The sequence below is a fragment of the Dermacentor andersoni genome, chromosome 2, assembly GCF_023375885.2.
Source record: "Dermacentor andersoni chromosome 2, qqDerAnde1_hic_scaffold, whole genome shotgun sequence".
Classification (NCBI taxonomy): Eukaryota; Metazoa; Arthropoda; class Arachnida; order Ixodida; family Ixodidae; genus Dermacentor; species Dermacentor andersoni.
Genome location: NC_092815.1, coordinates 199,970,839 through 199,991,318, shown reverse-complemented (window position 1 = coordinate 199,991,318; position 20,480 = coordinate 199,970,839). Strand labels below are relative to the sequence as shown.

General features: G+C 43.1%; 1 protein-coding gene across 2 annotated transcripts in view; it reads right to left on the bottom strand.

Moving 5' to 3' along the window:
* Positions 1-346: 346 nt before the first annotated feature.
* The window catches only part of LOC126540243 (polypeptide N-acetylgalactosaminyltransferase 11-like), a 121,051-nt gene continuing 100,917 nt past the window's right edge, over positions 347-20,480 (bottom strand). For both annotated transcript variants that reach the window (XM_050187044.3, XM_055075906.2), the window contains exon 14: positions 347-19,075. In XM_050187044.3, the coding sequence (XP_050043001.1) occupies positions 18,932-19,075 (144 nt within the window). In that variant the 3' untranslated portion in view covers positions 347-18,931. The remainder of the gene's footprint in view (positions 19,076-20,480) is intronic.

Here is a 20,480-nt window from a genome sequence, read left to right as displayed (position 1 = left end):
GGGTGAACAATTTTTGCTTACCCGAGACTCCCTCAGCCTTATGGATATCCACAGAGCTGATCTACTATAATCAGTGTACCTGCGCTTCGAGTGGTCTATTCATTTGGCCTTGCTAAGCGATCTGCTATTCTGGTTACTCCAACTGGTAGAGCAACCGCCCCAGAAAGTTGTTGATCCCAGGTTGCCTTCATAGCTCTGTGCTGCTGTAAGACGGATGACAATCTTTTCCCTCTTGTTAAACTTCTTCCACAGTGTGGATTTCTGCAAAACTAGTTTGCTGTGAAGATGTAGGCGTCATTTGATTTTAGCCAGCGGTCACACACAGTGAATGAGGCTGCAGGCATAGTGGAGGTGACAAGTTTTTATTCTGTAAATCACACATGTCCAAAAGGGTATCACAAGCCTAGAGAGAAAGTGGCCAGCCTATTTCCCTACCATGAAATGAGCGTGATTAACGTGAGCAGGTTCGTGCCAAAGGGCCACACAAATGGGGATTGGGAACCTATTTCACACATTGTGAAATGAGTACCAACAATGATGACCAACAACCTGCTCCGCGTGATATGAGCCAAGGTGACAGCCTTTGTGTACTTGTGCTGCAAAATGCCACAAGATCAAGATAAGCTTACACGTTGCTTGCACAGTAAAGTGCGATACAGCACGGCAGATGAGCAGCACTCCATGGCATCTCATGCTAGCTACTGGTATGATGTTTGCCTTTATTAGTTTTGAATCATTATTGGTCCTTGTATACAGGCATCAAAAGGCAGTTCACAGTGCAACACATGGCTGTCAAGTGTCTATCCAAGCTCTTCATATTGCAAACAAGATTTTATCCAAGACTCCCATTTTTGCCTTTTGCAACCTTTCTTAAAGCAAATAGGGGTGCATGTTACTTGTCATAACATCAGCACAGAGTAAGAGAGAGCAGGGAATGGCATGGCTGTTGTGACTTGAAGTGAGCACCTGCTACAAGTGAGCATTTGGCATACATTCTGCACGTACTTTTTATACTGTTCACAATAATTTTGCATGCACAAGTAAATAGAAGTCACAAAAGCATAGTTTTACAGTGACAAGTCATTCTGTTTTGTTCATAGGGCAGTGGCACCACTAACCATCCACTTCTCTTTGTTCTGCCCAAGGAGCAAGAAATTATCTGCATGACACCACATTCTGCTTTGATTTGCTTACATCATGCCCTTGCATATGCCAACGCTGTCACACCGGACAACTCAATCACCTCTGATTAGGTTACCATAACACTGTTTCCACATCATGTGTAGTGACTTACAGAAGCGATAAAAGTTCTTGAAGAAAATTTTCTCACATACCCTGCATGCAGTCTAGAATTGAAAGGTGCACTTTAGAAGTAAAAAGATAGGTATAAGGTGGATCCAAGCATTGTACAATGCTTGCTCAGGACAATGATGAGAATGCTCATTTTCTCTATTCTTTTTCGCTGCTACCAAGGTGCATCAACTCTTTTCCAGGATTTATGCATTATGCAATTTTTTCAAGTTTGTTCAGCATATAGGTAAACAAGCACACAAAACAATAAAGAATGCAATAAAAGACAAGCAGCACAAGTTCTCTATAGCCTTTGCATGCCACACAATCTCGAAACTGTGCTATCAGTTTCAAAATTGTGTGCTTGTGCACAGGCTATAGCGAACTTATGCTGCTTGTCTTTTATTGCATGAGAGAGATCTATGTGCTACCTTATGACAGCTGCACAGATCAGCATGCGTGATAGGCACTAACATGACACATGCAAGACATGATGACACAGCCAGGGTTTATTGCAGGGAATACCGCCAAAAGACATTTACCATCAGACCCACTCATAACAACACCAACTGAATATAGCAATGGGCAGTAGTTGGAACTGTTAGCTTTCTCGTGTTCTGTGTAATAATATAAACCGCCTATAACTGCTTTGAAACAGCATTATATGTAAGGACAAAATTGATGTGCTTGTTATGGTGTGGTTTGAAAGGGAATAAAGAGCTCACAAAAATCTTGAGACAGAAGTGAAATACTCTGTGCACATTTAATAGTGCACATTTTGAGGCCATGTGGGAAGCACTGCAGGTTGCTATCCTACGTGGGACCACGTAATTTCGCATCATTCTATCTTCTTCCATGCTTGGATGTGCATTGCAGATTTGGCACAGTCAGGTACGGTCATCGGCATAAAGTTTCACGGAAGGCCTTTTTAAAAGGACACGAATGTTCTAGGTATGAAAGGGGCAAAGCTGGTAGAGGATTTTGCACTGTGAATAAACAGATTACTCTATTCTGTTTCAGTAGCTTAAGAATGTTAAGTACTTTCAAGTTAATTGAGCACCCATTGTGAAGTTCCCCTGCTATGGCAGCGTGCAGTCTACACCTGAAAAATTCTGACTTACTTTCAATAGCATATTTGAACTTAAATCTCGTGACAACCTGGCATATTCCACCAAATTGTTTTAAAACAGTCTGCTTTTTGAAATTGCATTTCCCTTGTTCCAGCCCTCTAAAGGCCAAATGCATAGAAATTTCACTTTCGCTAAATTAGTTATAAATGAGTATAATTCAAAAGTAATCTTCGAAAAGCTGTAGCAATGAAAATAGTCAAAATTTTAATTTAACAGCCTTAAGGTATCACCTTGGTAGATGCGATGCACATCCCACAACATGGCTTCCGAGAGGTTAAGTGCTTTCTACAGACATCACCGTGATCGCAGAGGTTCACTGATTGATTAATGGGCTTGAACAGCGCAAGGGCCAGTTCTGGCCAAAGAGTGCCAATCTCAGAGGTAATTCTCAGGCTAGTTGTGAATGTTCCAGATACTGCATCATTTCTGCTGAGTAGTAATGACAGTATTATAATTTTGGTGTCAAAAAGCTATATTTTCATGCATTTACTTGATTTTCTAACCTAGAAAACTGTTCTATGACTACCCTATTGAAAACTAAGCCTTTTATGCAGTAAGAAATTTCACTGCAGCTGGCCTTTAAGCGACTCGCAGTCGCTGTCAGTGGCATCAGTGGTGTGGTAATGGCATCACAAGTGCTAGCGTATTCTATTGAATGCATAAAGTGATATAAAGATCCTTGAAAGGACAACCTCAGGACTACCATTGATAGCGTTGACTTTTTTCCTATACAGTCAAACCTTGTTGCAATGAAATCAGGTATAATGAAATAATGCATATAACAAAGTGAAGTTACCCTTTGAATCCCCATAGAGATTTATAGCGCAGTGCGAGGCTTTACGGCACATTTTTTGCCAGTCTGGACTTGCAGACAGTCTTTGACCTTTTGGCATCTGGACTTAACTTGTTTCTTATTCATAGCTTTTTGCTACTTTTCAACTGATGTTTATTTTCGAGTCTACTTCATGTCTATTCAAATGCCTCGTATGAAGTAGAAAGCTTGCATTAAAGTCTCTCTCCATTGCCCCAACAGGTTTTAGCAACTTGCTTTTATGGCTCGTTGCTATGGCTTGCTGCTGTGATTACCTTGTTGCTAATGTGACCTTGCACATCACTTGAAACCAAGGTGGGAAGCGGCTTTTGCTGTTAACGGTGACAAAAAGGTGGGCTTGATGGCCCTTCACAATTTTTTTTTAGTTTCTCAAACTGGCTTGAAACAATGTGTGTGGGGCGGATAGTTTTACTTCCTCCTAGTTTTTTGTAGTACAGTCCCATTCTTTACAAGGTGAATGCATACATTTGTTTAAGTTAATATAGCATCTCGGTGCCATTACCTTCGTGCCTCTTTGGAATTACTTTTGCTATGTTTGTATGCAATATCAAACACACACACCGGCTTTGCAGTACTCATTATTATTAGATCAGAGTAAATATCCTTTCACTATAAATCTTTAACCCTACTGTTAGTGCTTTACAATTGTTACAAGTTGAGAAGAAACATTTAGACAACCTACGTTCAGACACCCAAAGAAACTACACAAGTTGTCAAATGCAGCATGCTTTATGGCGTAGAAATATCTAGGATATGTAGAAACATTAATTGAAAGAATGCATAACAGCTACCTCTGTAATATTTTAGAAGTGGAAGGCAGCAGCAAGGCAAAGAACACCTGGTTGCCCAGACGAATGTCCCCCGACAATAAGCCTGTCATGGCTCACGAGAGCTTGCGCTCGGCAACAGGTGTGACAGTAAATGGCGTGAGGCATGTAATTACTACTGATAACTACAGCAGTTGCTTGGGCATTTCAGAAAAACTTAGGCAGCTGATTCACTGCACGGTGCATTATAACACGAGCAACCAGACAAATTGTGGCTGGCAAGCAGACGGCCTTTTCAGAGCAAGCACAAATTAGCAGTATGGCGCATCTAAGAACAGCCCAAAACAAGCACGATATTTCACCTAAAGGATGAGCTCATGGGATGATGTGATCAGAGTTAAAATTATATAGTACTGCGTGAGGTATAACTCTCTACAGGAGTTGGAAACAAAGGTCGCCGATATACCTAAAGTGACCAAGAACTGGCCACTCTTATTGACTGCAATGCTATGTTGCATTAAGCAATGAAAGCCATTAGGTTGTTCCCTTCATTCAAAACAATAGTACCACGTTTCAGTGAATGTATAACTCGAAGTCACTTAACGATCGGACTGTGAGGAAGAAGTTGGAAAGGTAAGAAAATTAATCAAGTTAGCATTTTCAGGCATGGCCAGAAAAACAATAAGTGTCAACAAGCCCAACAGACTGATACAAAAAACTGTGCCCCTTTAGAGGTAATGCAGCAAAAGGCTATAAGATCTTCACATCGGGAGGAAAGCTTGAGTTCACATGGAAACACGAGCTGTGGCATGACTTAGTTGACCCTCATTTTGAAGCAACGGAAGCTACATGGTTGTGAACATCTTGCGGATGAGCATGGCACTTACTACAGCAGTCAAAACATACGGCAAAGAAAGAAAACAGTGGAAGACATCAAGTTCTCGTTGACAGCTTCATGTTGGTAAGTATGCTGGTGATGGATCATGTACCGCAGTTCACCACCTGTTTCAGTGACCGCAAAGCCTCGTTATGAGCAGCACTCGACGGAAATGTTGCCAAACCTACTATGGGCCCACGCTGGCACATTGGAACACGGTATCATACACAATTTACCTGGATGCACGCTAGCAGTGGTGTCATCTCTACAGGAATGATGCTCAATAGGTTGACACTAGTTCACTTGGCTGAGAATGAACTTGAATGTACTTTTGGGCACAAACATAAATGCCAACTACAAGGGGGGTGGGGGTGGGGGTCTAGGGCACGAGCCCCCTCCAGAGTTCTCCTGGAGGGGGGGGGCTGTGGCGATGCTGAAGCGCCCTCAACTCCCCCCCCCCCCCCTTCCCCCAAATACACATACCTAAAGTGCCATTACCAGAGCTTTCTCAGCAACATCGTTTGAGGTTTCTTTTGACTTGCCTCGACCCTTTCACTTGAAATGTTATTTGTGCTAATAGCTTACTGCATCATTGTTGGCGCAAATGTGCACAGCTTTTAATTCATACTTTTGCTTTGTTTCTGCAAATCCTGACAATAGGAGGACAAGCACATTAGAAGCACTAGCGGTGGCTGCCTCCCCCGTATTTTCTAACTTCAACATTTTTTTCAATTTCCACTATAAACACCATGCACATATACAATATTGTTACACCCACAAAAGGCATCACTTTGAAGCCGGGTCGCATTAGATGCGATGGCCTTGATCAGGTGAGCGCCTGTCGAGATTCAGCTAGCCAGCCACCCGTCGTCTTCTTCATTCACCACTCTTTGGTGCCCCCGCATACTGTTTGTTGAGGTGTGAACCCACTATGCACGTAAGAGCGTCACATTTCCCTCCGCGCAGACGAAGCCCGCCGGGCAAGTCAAACAGGCTGTTGAGAAATAAAGGGCTTTAAACGGGCGACATGCGAAAGTTCAGTCTTTGCTGACCGTCAGCCATTTGATGTGAGACGTGCTATGCGGTAGGTTAATTCGCTGATACGCTCAGTAATAACATAGGGTCCAACATAGTGGGCCAGCAGTTTTTCACATAATCCACGTTTCCTGGTTGGTTTCCAGAGCAACACTAAATCACCAGGGTCATATATCACGTGTCGGCGTCGGCGGTCGCAGCGTGCCTTCGAGGGGTCTTGTGAAACAAGAGTGCGTAAAGAAGCAAGTCGTTGGGCTTCTTCAGCAAGACAGACTGTCTCTGATATACAAAGATTATTGTGGCTGGAAAACTGGAAGATTGTGTCTAGTGTATAACGAGGCGGACGAGCGTAAAGAAGAAAGAAGGGATTGTAGCCCGTAACTTCATGCTTTGAGCTGTTAAATGCGTACGTAATGGTAGCATGCTGTCCCAGTTCTTATGATCTGACGCGACATACATGGACAGAATGTTAGTAAGAGTTCTGTTCGTGCGTTCCGTAAGGCCATTTGTTTGGGGATGATACGGCGTGGAATGTCGAAACCTTGAAGCACATAGACGAAGCATCTCTTCACAATATGTTTAAATATACAAACAGGACAAAGTTTATTATATCTTTGGAAGAGATGGAGGTAGCCCATTAAAAATTATTTCTAAAGGTATGGATAGCCTATGCCTAGGAAATGAATATGTTGCTGTATGTTCACTTTGCTTCAAAATTGCTTTGCGTGCTTTTTTGACCATGAAAAAAAACTAGACTTCAGTGACTCCTTCGACAAAGTCTTTTATCAATGGCGTGTGAAATGCACGTGAATGATGTGTGTTTCAGTAATGCTTTCTCTTTCCAGTAAGCAATGCTAACGACTCACGAAAAAAAAACATTTCTAATAATTTACAAATTTATTAGGGATGGAAACATCACTCGCACGCAGAGGTCATAAATATATACAGGGTGTCCTATTAACTATCATGCACCAAGATAAAATAAAAGAGCAATGTGTTACTCGAAGAAAACCTAGTGCATATTGTTTCCAGTAGAGCGGAGTAGCTGCCAGTAATTTTTTTGTTACTGAGACTTAATTGGGTAATTGTAATTACCTAACTCGAGAAATACTGTCCTAATTATCGAAGTGTCAATGAGGTGCTTGTAGGCACAGCCAAGGGACATCTAACTGCAGTGCTTTCAGCGACATACTAATTACGTACTAATTTTTTCCGAATGATAAACAAACTACATCAAATATGGAGAATGCCACGTGACTGTGCTCCCACCCGAATTTTAATCAGCGCCCTCGAACAGGTTCCCTCAGTTATCCAGAACGAAATAAAGGAAATAAAGGAAAACATCGTAACTGAGCTAGTGCCTTATCTGCTTTGCCCGTCCGAAATAACACATAGCATTTGGTGTTAGTTGGAAACAAGCTGCGATAGCTGTTGTCTTAGCGAAGTAAAGTGCATTGATGCATTTTTTTTTTGCCACCTGTCACCATAAAAGCGAACTGATGTCAGTGCAAAGATTTAAAGGCCTGTTTTGTTTTGTCCCAGTCGCCATGTCTTTCTCTAATGAGCAGAAGGTAAACACGATCCTTGCCTTGGGAGCTGCAAATGGCAACAAGAGGAAGGTCGCAAATATATATATCAGTCATGGAAGTGCAGCGGTAGGCCAAACACAGACTATCATAAGAAATTATGAAAACCTGAGACAAGCTGGTAGCTTCAAGAAACAGTGGCAGAGGACTCCATCTTTTAGTCCTAGGCACAGATGTTCTAGCATTTATGGCCTCAAACCCTCATGCTAGCGTGCGGGACGTCGCTGCCCAGGTACCAATTTCCAAGTCATCAGTTTGGAGGATTCTAAATGATGGCCTTTCAACCGTACCACCTTAACCAGCACCAATGCTTGGAGGATAGGGAGCTGTAGAATCGTCTACATTTCTCTAATTGGGACCTCACAAAAAACGACGAGTCTCCGGACTTTTTGAGCAACATTATGTGCACAGACAAAGCCAATTTTAGCCGAAATGCCTAGATAAATTTGCATAATGCACACTACTGGAGGCACCAATACCAGTGGTCGCTCAATGTGTGGTTCGGAATAATGTCGGTGCTATAATTGGTCCCATCTTCTGCGATCACACACTGACTGGAGAGTGTTACGTGGACAAAATCCTTGAAGTGGTGGTGGATGAGTTTCTCAGCGAAGTCCCGCTGTCACGTCTTCGACTTCTGTGGTATCAGCAAGATGGAGTACCAGCACACAGCAGCATCCGAGCACGACACTGGCTGGATGCGACTTTCATGCACAATAGATTGGAAGGCACGGGCCAGTAAATTGGCCAGCTAGGTCACCTGACCTCTCTCCCCTAGATTTCTTTCTTTGAGGTTATGTGAAAGATTGTGCTTACACGATCGAGATGGACGTCAGATTAGTTCAAGGCAAGAATAATAGATGTCTGCCATAGAATTCCAGCGTTCGTCATCAAGAAAGCCACTAAAGATGTGATAAAGCGTACTCAGTACTGTGTAGCTGCAAAAAGAGACCTATTCGAACACATTCTCTTGGCAGCAGCTGGTGTTCAACGGTACTTATGAATTCGTAGGTAATAAGGGCACACTGAAATCTGATTTTTTTTTTGTGTGCAGACATCCTGATTGCCAATTTGGCTCATTTAGAAGTGGTATATTTACTTTCTTTAAAGCATTAGTTTTGCCTTTTCTCTACATGTTGGTTGCTTCCCGGTCGCATTATTTCGCTTTTATTTTTTGACAGGAACCTGTTTTTGCAGCACGTATACACTTTCATGAAAAATAAAACGGTCACTTTAATTTGGCGTTGGTCCGAAACAAGTTTCGGGCACGAAATATGGCTTTGCATGTGCTCTTTTGATGCGGTGCGAGCAAAGCCAGGATTTTGAAACATTCTGCGCCTATTACATTGCTTTTCGCATTTCGTGTGTGGCCAGAGTGGCACTTCGGCTGCGTTAGCAAGAGGCTTTTGTCATCAATCATTTTTTTTTTAGATTATGGTGTCTTACGCGCCAAAACCACTTTCTGATTATGAGGCACGCCGTAGTGGAGGACTCCGGAAATTTCGACCACCTGGGGTTCTTTAATGTGCACCTAAATCTAAGTACATGGGTGTTTTCACATTTCGCCCCCATCGAAATGCGGCTGCCGTGGCCGGGATTCGATCCCGCGATTTTGTTATCAATGTGATCAGTCAGCCTTGAGAGACGGATAATAAGTGTGACATAGAAATGAGAGGAAGGAATAGCTGGGAAGCTGCGAAACCTGCTGTTGGTGCTCCTTCTGTACTGTTATCAAGGGTACATACCATCAAGGGTGCCTCTTCTTGTTTTCTACAGGCAATGCAGTTGCTTTTAATGAGCTTATATGAAGGCACTGCTTTATGATCAAGGGTGGGAGCGCACTCACGTGGTATTCCTCATATTTCGTGAGGTTTCTCTTCCAGATAGAAAAAAATTGTATGCTGTTATTACATCACTGAAAACACAGCAATTAGATGTGATTTGTTGGTGCCTACAAATGCATCATTGAGAATTTGATAATTAGGACTGTTCTTCTCGAGTTAGATAATTAACTGCAATTACCGAATTAGCTCTCACTAACGAAAGAATTACTGGCGACTACTCCACTGTACTGGAAACAATATGCACTAGGTTTTCTTCGAGTAACGCAACTGCTCCTTTTTTAAGTCTTAGTGCATGACAGTTGGGGAACACTGTATAATCCACTCAGTAACCGAAATGAGGCCAAGCAATATTCACTCGAAATCAGAATCAACAGCAGTCATGCACAGGAGCACTTATACTCGGACTCACGCAAAAAGAAAGATAGAGAGAGAGAGGCTGCAGTTTTGCTGGAAAGGTGAAGCAGTATTAGTGATAGCGAAGTATACAACAATTACACGGAGGAAGATTAAACGATTGAGAGGACTCAGACTGTGAAATTGAACTGTCTCCTACTATGAGGTCTTGTATATACTCATATAACGCCGTCACCTCGGCGATCAATTCTTCGAGGTCACGCGAAGTTTCTTCAAATGCAATATATATATATATATATATATATATATATATATATATATATATACATGGGGTTCACAAAGCTGGTCGGACGCCAGCCCCCCCACCCCTGAAAAATAAAAACTCTGCCTATGGGCACCAATGTCCTGGGCTCCTCTATAGCAACAAATCATAAGCCCTGGAAAATAATTCAATTCCCTTGCGAAATTTCATTGCTTAAAGTAAGCAATGATTGCTTAGTCCATTCGCACTAGCAAATCTGGGCTAGATCTTCATTGTGACAGGCATTTTGTCTGATGTCATATTAAACAATTAACACCATGAAATGCCTTGAACATGCTGAACGGTACAACACTTAGAAATGCTCTAAAATCACAACTGACGTTATGAAAAGCTTTTCACATTTTGCAAAATATGAAGCAATCGCAGCAGTGCATCAGGCATGCGTGGCTTGCTGATGCATGTGCATGGCACCCAACACACGTGGTTGGAGGAGAATGTTAAAAGTTGACAGAACTTACAGAGTGGTAATGTTTGTTGCCATGACGTCCGTAGCACGTGACTAGAAGTGCACTAGCGGCTGCCTGCCATTGCACCACATTGCAAACCGACCCGGCAACTTAATGACAATTAGTTGATCTTAAAACTGAGCAATGCTTTCCAACTCCAAAATGAGCAGTCATGAAAGCAAGAGGTCACAGGCCGAGCTGAGAAGGCAATACACCCTGAAAACACAGCCTTCAATGCACATGGATTATAAGCAAAGTCAAGGAAAGCATCAGAAAATTACCTGTTTCTAAGTGAAGTGCAGAATCCTTTCCTTGGCTTCATATTATTGTATTCAAAGAAACGAGCTTCTCGGCAGACCTGATTCTCCTGCCTTCCCTGCTTCTCCCACTTGATCAATAAAGGGAGAAGATACGTTGAGATCATAATGTAGATCATATGATCAGTATCAGTACATGACCGATACTGGGAGATTGTATGCCCCTCCTATAAAGCAAATCACTTGTATATCAAACATGACATCAATGCCAAGGCACCAAACTTGCAGAAAGCTTCTGTGGAGATTACGCCATTTGCATATTGCAAGAACACCACATGAGCACAATAACCTTTTCGTCTCACTGTCCTTACAAAACGAAAGAGAAAGCTCCTGTTTTACCGTAGTCTTGGCTTCGTAATTTAGTGAATTTTGGTGGAAAGGCTGTTGAATCACTATTATTTCGATGTCTTGCTGTTGAGACATTATCTGTGAAGTAGACATTGTGCTTTGCACGTGAGGAAACTGCCGATTCACTAACACACCGCCGCGGTGTCCTCATTGCCTGGAAATGACCACTTTCTCCAATATAGTCTGGTCCAAATATCCTGTAGATCAAAACATTTTCTTAGTGTATTCTTTTGAACACTGAAAACTTGGTCCTTTGCAAGTGTAACTTGTGAACTTGCTAGCACGCAGCATACACAAGACCGCGAGAAACAAGGCAAATTGCAGCATAGAGCTTATAGCCAAACGTTGGACCCACAGCACACGTGCCGAGAAGGCTTATAAACAAATATGACACAATTTTTCTAAGCTATAAATACTTGGTTCATCCTGCCACCAACTGAAAGTCCAGAACTAGAATGGCTTATGGCTGAGGCATCACACGCAGCTATAGCCATAGCGAATGCATGTTGCTGATCAGGATTGCCAAGTTTGGATAGTTCGCAGTAAAGTACTAGCTATACTTTAGGCACTCGTAGCTACATAAATTTTAGTTTCCCTAGCGCTCTGCTACATTCTGGCACACCTTTATAAATTCTGGAGTTTTATATAATAAAGCTACGATCTGATTACAGGTGTGTTGTAGTAGAGAACTCCAGATTAATTTTGACCACCTTGGGTTTTTTTTTTTTAATGTGCACCTAAATCTAAGTACACGAGCGTTTTTCCATTTGGCCCCCGTCGAGGCTGGGATTTCACCCACGACCTCGAGCTCCGCAGCGCAACACCAGTCAGTGAGGCAGGTCTTTCTGGCTACTGTAGTTGTTCGAATATAGGTCAGCATTGCTTTTCTTTTAGAAAAATATTACCCAAAATGACCTACTGACCGAAATTTGCGGACACGGAATCTCGACCTATATTCGTAAACAAAGCTAGCAATAGTATGAGCTAGTAGTGCTTCTCTGTTGCACCTACCGTAAAACTGGCTTCGAGATTATCCGCACTGCGTTTAGGAAGTACTGCATATGAAATGCACTCAGCGACACCGAGGGTGACTTTGGGGCGCTGAGGATGCCAGCAAAGCATCCGACGAGGACGCAGCTTGGGGCCCCGACTAGCAAGACTTAGTAGCCAAGTTTAGGGTAAAGAAAGACGTGTCGTGTTAGTTTCTCTTACTTTTTATTATTTTACATAGCTATGGGTCGACTAATATTCACATTATATTCTTTTATTTCTCGGCGAGTTTAGTACATAGGGGTCGACAATATTCGTGTTTGACGTATCGTCAAATAAAAATGGTACTTTTTAAATGGTACATTAGTATCACAAAAATCAAACATTGCCTCTGGTCTACGTTTGTGCCTTTATTATAGCATTCTCGTATGCCTATCCCTATCCCTGAAATGCTGGCTGCTGTCCATTTATATCATTTTTAAATGCTAAGCACGTTTATGATTTCTTCTCTGTCGCGCACTGATTATCACCACAGCAACCAAACGCTTCTAACACACTTTACTTTCTTATTGAAGTTTCTGTAAATACAAAGGTTCTTGGTGGATTAAATCTGATGCCAGAAAGAACTGCAATTGACTGACAGAAGACACTCTGCACTTTTTTCCACTGCGTTCTTCCACCAGCAAGGAAATGATCCTAGTGCCACATTATCAAGCTAAAGCAGCTGACTAATTGTTTAGGTGCCAACTAACATATCAAGGGGATGCAGAAACAGCAAGGAACACTGTAGTGGAGGGCTCCATAAAATTTGGATAAATGGGGTGCTCAAACGTACAACTTAAGCTAGATGCAAGAGCATTTTCCCACTCTTCCCCTGTTCAAAAGCACTCACCGCCGCTGGGAAGTGAACCTGGTAATGCTAAGGTAATAAATCATGTCTTCAAGAGATACGGCACAGCAAAGCAGTCATTTCAATTTTACCTTGTCACAAACAGATGGGGCAGTCGTAGTAAGGGTAATATGTAAGGGCACACACATGGAGCAAAGAGGCTCCATAACTATTCTGCGATTCTGTAGTTAATATTTACTGTTACCATGCACATGACACTTAAAGGCGATGCCAACATTCGAATAAATACGAATGCTGTGCATAGAAAAAATGGCATGCAGCTCTCCAAGCAACTGTCTGCTAGCACATGCAGCAGAAAGGGCACTGCTACAGCTTCTGTCTTTCCATGTGGGGTAAAATGACCTTGATTGACACACATCCAGTTTTAGAGCAATGCCTTGCTCAGGGACCTTTGTGGCAGTTTCATGCTTTGTCCACATGACAATGCTTGTACCATAAAGTTATGTTCATTCCTTAGTTCTTCCTTTAGTGCAATTCCAAGTGCAATACAATCATGAACAGCAGAAGTCTAGGAAAACTTCTGTTTTTGGAGTGACTTAGCAGAGTGTCAAAAAGTGAGAAAGTAGTTTTAAAAGCAGGATATGTTTGTACCGTAGTGGGTAAAACTTTGGAGGCAACAGTGGCAGCCAAAAATTAAGGTTTTCTTTTGGTGTAGCTCTGCAGCCTGAAATTCAGACATACACCTCACTGATGGAACATGCACACATATGTTGTGCCACTCGATTTGATGTGCCACACATCAAGGATCCATGACGCAAAGATTTGTTTCTTTTTTTTTTCTTTCTTTCCTTTACAGCACCTGCAGTCTCTACACTTTAGCTTGCAACTGCCTGTCACTTGTCAAGGTGCTGTACTACTGTAAGCATGCCACACCACAACTCACTGCACCCCAACTGTCGTGGCTTTGTATTAATTGCACGAGCAATTTGCTCCATGCAGTATGAAGAACACCTATTTACAGATGTACAGTGCAAGATGGAAAGCCAACTTTACAAGGTAACCACAGTGCTAGATGAATGAAGCCAGGGTAATGTAGAAGTCTCCTCAGCCAGTGAGCACCCCAACCACTGTGTTAACACTAACCCCTTGAGTGTCTGCTGTCTCCCTGAACAGCCGTGGCCTGATGTGTTAGCACGGTGTCAAATATGCCCTTGAAAAGTGATACAGCTTGTGCAAAAGCGGATTATTTCCCCACTACAAGGGGAAGGAATTTGTGGCAAGAGACGAAGATGATGGAAGTACGTAACGGTAAATTTCGCGAGTGTGCTAACCTCCTCCTGACTTTTGTGCCATCTATGTTCTTACTTTTCCTATTCTTATTCTGCATTGGGAAAATGGCCCAAGAACAGAAGCAGTGACGAGCATAACACTCTGGCCAAATGGTCCTTACACGTGAAAATTTCGCTACAGAAATACACCGTTTCCCCTTTATGACACCCTCCATTTCCCCTTCCGTTTCTGGCTGCCTTGATAAACCTAAAGTCCCGGACTGCAAACTCTTTTTCTCAGATAAGCTCAAATCACCAATAGTAGGTAAATAACTGGTACAGGCTATCCATTACCTGCGATTTGAAGCTGCATTGATGTGCAACCTATGTATCATTGTTTCGCGCAGTGGCTCTGCTCAGCGACCCAGAATTAGTGACCCACAACACGGCAACAACAGTGTGACCTGCCATGAGTGGTAGGTGCCTAAGCAGATGGTAAAATCAAGGTAAAAGACCACTCAAAGCCTGGTTGAGTGTAATACACAGAGAAAGAAAAGGCAGTTTTGCATGACTGTGTGACTACAGCAGAACCTCGTTCATACATTTTGGAGAATAATGCAGGAAAGAATGCGCTATGATGAGACATACGATCCAAAATCACCAAAAAATTTGACAGGCTCAAGTGTGGCTTACATCTACGTACTGCAAAGCATTGCAGCAGGAAATTCCAATGCATGGCACGCCGGTGGGGCCCGAGCAATTCAAGATGGGCATTGCTGTTCTTGTGGCTTTGGCAAGCTTGTGCTCGTGTTCTTCGAATTCAGCCTGGGAAGTTTTGACGTGCCCACTCGGCACGAATTGTTGTGACACGAGCTGCCGATGAGCGTCGAGCTGATGGGGCCCAAATGATGCGAGATGCACATTCTCGTTTTCCTAAATCGACGGGAAACCGAAACGAAATCGAGCTGGTGGGAGACATCGGAATATGATGCCTACGATGCCCCCAGAGTGAAACGTGATGCTCACTTTGCTCTGCAGCAGGTAATGACAGCGCATATTAGGTTTATCCCCTATTAAAAGCGGCACTACGCCCAATGCACTGTGACACAGATAGGTGAAAATGCTTATTGCAATCGGGTTGACGACTATAGCAACACTAGCAAGGCCAAAAGCCTCATGGACTTCCTTTGTAGTGTAGCTACGGTGCGAGATTTGAGTCACCCGAGTAGACATCGCTCCTCCTAGGTGGCAAACCAGGAGGAGATTTGCTGCTACCATAATAGGAAACTCAGTGCCAGCCGGCATATTCACGTGAGACAGGCGGACAATGTATATTGTGAGAAAGCTGCTGTGGCAGGCAGCTGCCGTTCTCGATACCTCTTGCCTCGCACTTTTTCTTGTTTACATGAGATCTAGTGACTGTAAAACATATACAATTGCAGTTTGGTGCTGAAAGAATATATTTTTCCGGGAACGCATTAAGCGCAAAAGAAGGAACCGCCACTGTGTTGGGTAACTTTTTGAGTTGGCGCTGAGAAACGTTGGCGCTGAGAAACTGTATGTAACCGGATTGTATCAACGAGGGTCTACTGTTTCCACAAGTTCACCCTTTCAAAACAATAGAAGCATCAGATTTACAAGCAAAATTATTTTCAAAGAAAGCATTCTGTTCCTGGGCGTCATTTTGTGACATACCAATAATATAACTTTTAATTCCAAGGCACCAAAATATGTGATGCAATTATTTTTGGCACCTCTTGTGATTCCAACAGTGCAACTCCGACAGCAGTGCACTCTAACATTTCAGCCACAACAAGCGGGTTTTCCCACTACAATGCACTGTCTCTTATCGCCGCTACAATAGTTTTGGGGACCAGTAACCTGCAGAACCCTAAGTAGGTACAAAATAAAAGAAGCCCCTGTATTCTCCCAGCGCCACAGCCGTACTCTCGAGATTGCACAGTAAAATAGAAAAATGCCAGACAACAGATACGTAAGCACATGGCCTGCCTACAAAACCAGTTGTACAGACATGCAATAAATAGAAAAAAGAGTTCGGATACGATGTCACATATAACAAACCTGCAGTACCACTAACAATGTCTAACTATATTACAATCTCAGTCACAGGCAGCAAAGGAGAAATAAGAAGTGGAGAGTATGATTCGCACGATTAGCCTCAAGTAGTAATTGTCACTATTGGGCACATGCCCCTAGTAAACCTTCTAAGCTGGGAGGAGAGCTACTCATTTTAGTAAGCTCCTTAATTTCCTTCATATCTGACAGATCAAATGCTCAACTGGAGAATAACGTTTTCATTCATGGCACCGCCCTTGGGACTTAAATGTGAGTGTTTTCTGGGTGAACTTTTCTCCTTGCTAAAACATCAAATGGTGGGTGTAATTACAACTAGACTTAGTTATTATCATCTGCAATAGGTAGCAGTATACACTAAACTTGTTATCACCAGCACAAGCATGTGCCCGGCTTTCTCCGCACGTCCCATCAAATTTATGGCTTTACCCTATGGTGCGTTAGTATCTCGCTTTTGCAACAGACACGTGCACCTCAAGTTGCATGCCACATTTAGGGGATTCCTAAAAGAAGAGCATGAGATTCACTTCAAGTACTCCACAAGCAAGGTGGCGAGCCAATTTATCCACAGCCAAACACTACAAACACCCCAGACGTGGCAAGGCAGCATCTGACATGCAGTGGCTGGGGTGAATAGTGCCACAGCTCTTCAATCATGCCAGTTGCAAAATTCTCCATAGCCCTCATGTCCAGACACGGTGATTGGCAGAAAGCATGGAGGTCTGCCGATTCTTGCATCCCTATGGACGACAAGACTAAATGGGCACAGTAACAAGAAGAAAAACAGATCTATGAGCCCACTCTAAGCAAAACCAAATAAACAAACAGCATTTTCTTTCTTCTTTCCTTTTCCTTTTTATCGCAATGGAGATGTGCCTTAAGGCATAATGTTTGGCATTTCCCAACAGCCAGATTTGCCATTTTCGGCACTCTAAAGCACTTCATAGGCTACAACACACCAAAGCAGTTTCATTTTGTCACTGACTGATGGCATGTAGGTCAACAGATTCTGCAAAGGATCAACAGTACGAAGCACATTTACAAAATTAGTATGATTAAAGACCTCGACCTGGCACAGCTGTCAGGGCTCCTAATCGTAACAGCAGGCCTGGCAGTTGCTACAGCTATAGTGGGCCACAGACACACTTGGCTGCTCACCATGAAAGCCCCTGCAGAGCTCCCTGCCTGTAAAGGGCAGAGCTCAGCTCGCGTCCATATGGAGTGATGCTAGGCAAGGCTCAAACACGACATTGATTTCACGAGACAAGAGGGCTTACATTCGGCTATCTATATTGCTTGCGAAAAAAAATAAATATCAGGCACCTTCCATGCTAGCTGACTGCGTGAGACGTCCCATTGTCCTTGCACATCCATAAGTAGCGAGGCGAATATCCTTTGTCATCAAGAATGTACAGTCCTATGCAGCCCACAGACACATCAATTAATTGTCCTTACATTTAGAAAGGGTAGTCAGAAATGGGCATAGAAAGGTTAACATTGTGGCGGCAACCACTGCAATAATGCAGGTTCGGGTATAAAGACACGTCATCACCAATTATACATGCATTCGCCATACCAACAGAAGTTTTCCCTTATGGGTGCTTGCAGTGGGTTTTTGCATTCTTTATGTTCTGACTCTGCCTATCGCCGAATTCTAAATAAAAGTGTCATTTAATCTTGCATGATGTTTATCACAGTTACTGAAAAAAAGTAATGGTGTTAACATCTATGCACAACCACACATTAAGAGACACTGGAGCGAAGTATTAAGGTAATCTACATTGCCAGATTAACATGCAGCAATAGCAGATAGGTCAGCCTTATCATCAGTGAAGGCTTGAAAAGCCAGTGAAAAAGATTAATAAATAAACAAAAGACAATTGGTGACGCAGCTTTGAAATCCTTGAGCCACCTTCCCACGAAACCATAGATTTTGATGGCCTATTCATGGCTAGATCATTTTAACCAATAAAGAGAACAGATTGCACTCGAAGTTAAGTAAAGGCTCAAATTGGCCATCTTCATCTCATTTTCCTGCACAGAATGGTCCCACATAAAATAAGAAATCTTATGCCCATAACCCTACAGTGACTGCAGTGTGGGCTCGAAATTCAGAAATAAATATTTCGGCCACAATTTTTTCTCATTTAAAGAAATCAACGTCTCTGGCAAAATTTGGAAGAATGCTGCACCGATATAAAGCTGATCCAATATTCTACTTAAGTGTCTCTTCAGTACCAGTCAAAAAGCAAGTACCACTGACTTTGCCTCAAATGCAGAATTCTCCCAACTTTCTATCCCTATGAGTCACCCAAATACACAGAGGCCGCAGAGAACACCAACTGCACAGAAAACTGCGCACGCTACTGTGCATGGCAGCCGAGATTCAGACACTGTTTGAACACACATTAAACATACATATTCAGTGCAAAGTCTCTCATAGCGCCTCACAAAGGCGAAGAAGGGTGTCATCACAAAGAATGTCCACGTGATCACATGCAGCACACCGGTATGTTTTGTCACGGGATCGCTCACATACTCTGACAGAGACTCTGCATGGTGACTGCTAAGATTCGGCGCGTCAGTGCGCACCCACCAGGCGGAAGTCCCAGTGGTGCACCACCTTTGAGTCATTGCACATCTCAAGCGTGACATGCTGTCCAGCGCTGGCCTTCTTGGCGCCCAGGCAGAGGCCAGCCGCCAGGTTGTACAGGGCGGTGCTTTTCTGCAAGGACACGCACAATAATGTCATAGCATTAGCGGGAGCACTTCTGAACGTTCATCCTCTGTTGCAGGTCAGAAAGCATAAATGAGTGGGCAAACAGCGGTGAGTGACATTGTCACGTGGTGTAGAAGTGAGTTGATGACAAAGGAATTAACTGAATAATTAAGGACAGACATTTAGTGGGCAAACTTGTGCCGGCAAGAAAAAGGAATAACTCGGTGGCAACGATTGTGAGAAGCACAGCAGACGTCACCGAACCAAATGAAGCAGCAGCTCTTGCTTAGCCATTATGTATGCGTGACGCAGAAGTTTCTCAATGACTTGCGTATAGCATGGCAAATGTTCCTGAATGAGCTAGAAGCTTCGCACTGAAAGCGTTTTCAGACAGGGCAATAAGAGCACAGCTTTGAAGAAGAAGAAGAAAAAGACGAAAACATTTATTTGTGGTGATGTTTAGTCTGCATCGCAACACAGCTTTGAGAATGGACTGATGAGCACACATAATGCAAGAACGCACACTACAGGCCTTTTTCGCAGAGCAGCTTGCTCTAGAAGAACGAGACAGCACTTGCGGCGGCATGCGACACATTGCCTCGGCAAAAGAGCACAAACACAGAACCGCTTCTGCCCTACTACCGTACGATCAAGTGTCAGAAATGCAGGTGGGTGATCGCTAATGCGCTGCGCTTCATTCATGCTGCAAAATGAGCAGCGTTAGAGAGAAGAGGTGAGTCAGTCATGATTCCAGTAACAAAAATACTGACTGAAATATTAAGGAATAAAATCAACATGTGAGACCAAGTCCACGCACCACTGCTACGTAAGCACTGCCTGTATGGCAAGCCCTTTGAAATGCATGGCTTTCCTCGAGAATAAAAAAATTCACTCACACACCAGCATTGTGTCGCTAACCTCGAAAGAAAGAACTTAAATCCCAAAACGTCAGAAAGAGTGAGAGCCGCCCGTTACACTGTGACAAGAGGAGTAGCGCCGCTTTGTTGCAAAAGTTTCTCGCACATTATCTTTACACATGCACTGAACTAGCAGCAAATTTAAAGCCACTCTATCGACAACGTTTTTAAGAATAAGTAAATGGGTGCAAACTTAAATCAATGCGCTGAAGCATCCGTGACGTACACCGACAACACATGAATGTTTAAAGCTGAATGTTTCACGACAATCCACAGGGTAGGCGAGCGACTAGCGATAATGCGCCTTTGCTACAGGCTATTACAACGTACAGGACATGTATGGTCAAAGTCTTGTGAGCGGCAAGAACAATTCTGTCACAACCGAGCACCCCCATGACCGATTAGACATTTAATAAACGATCAGATAGTGACCGCGGCGAGGAACTTTATACCGAGTCAGAAGCGTGAGAAGCTGCTGCTTCAAAGTGTTAGCC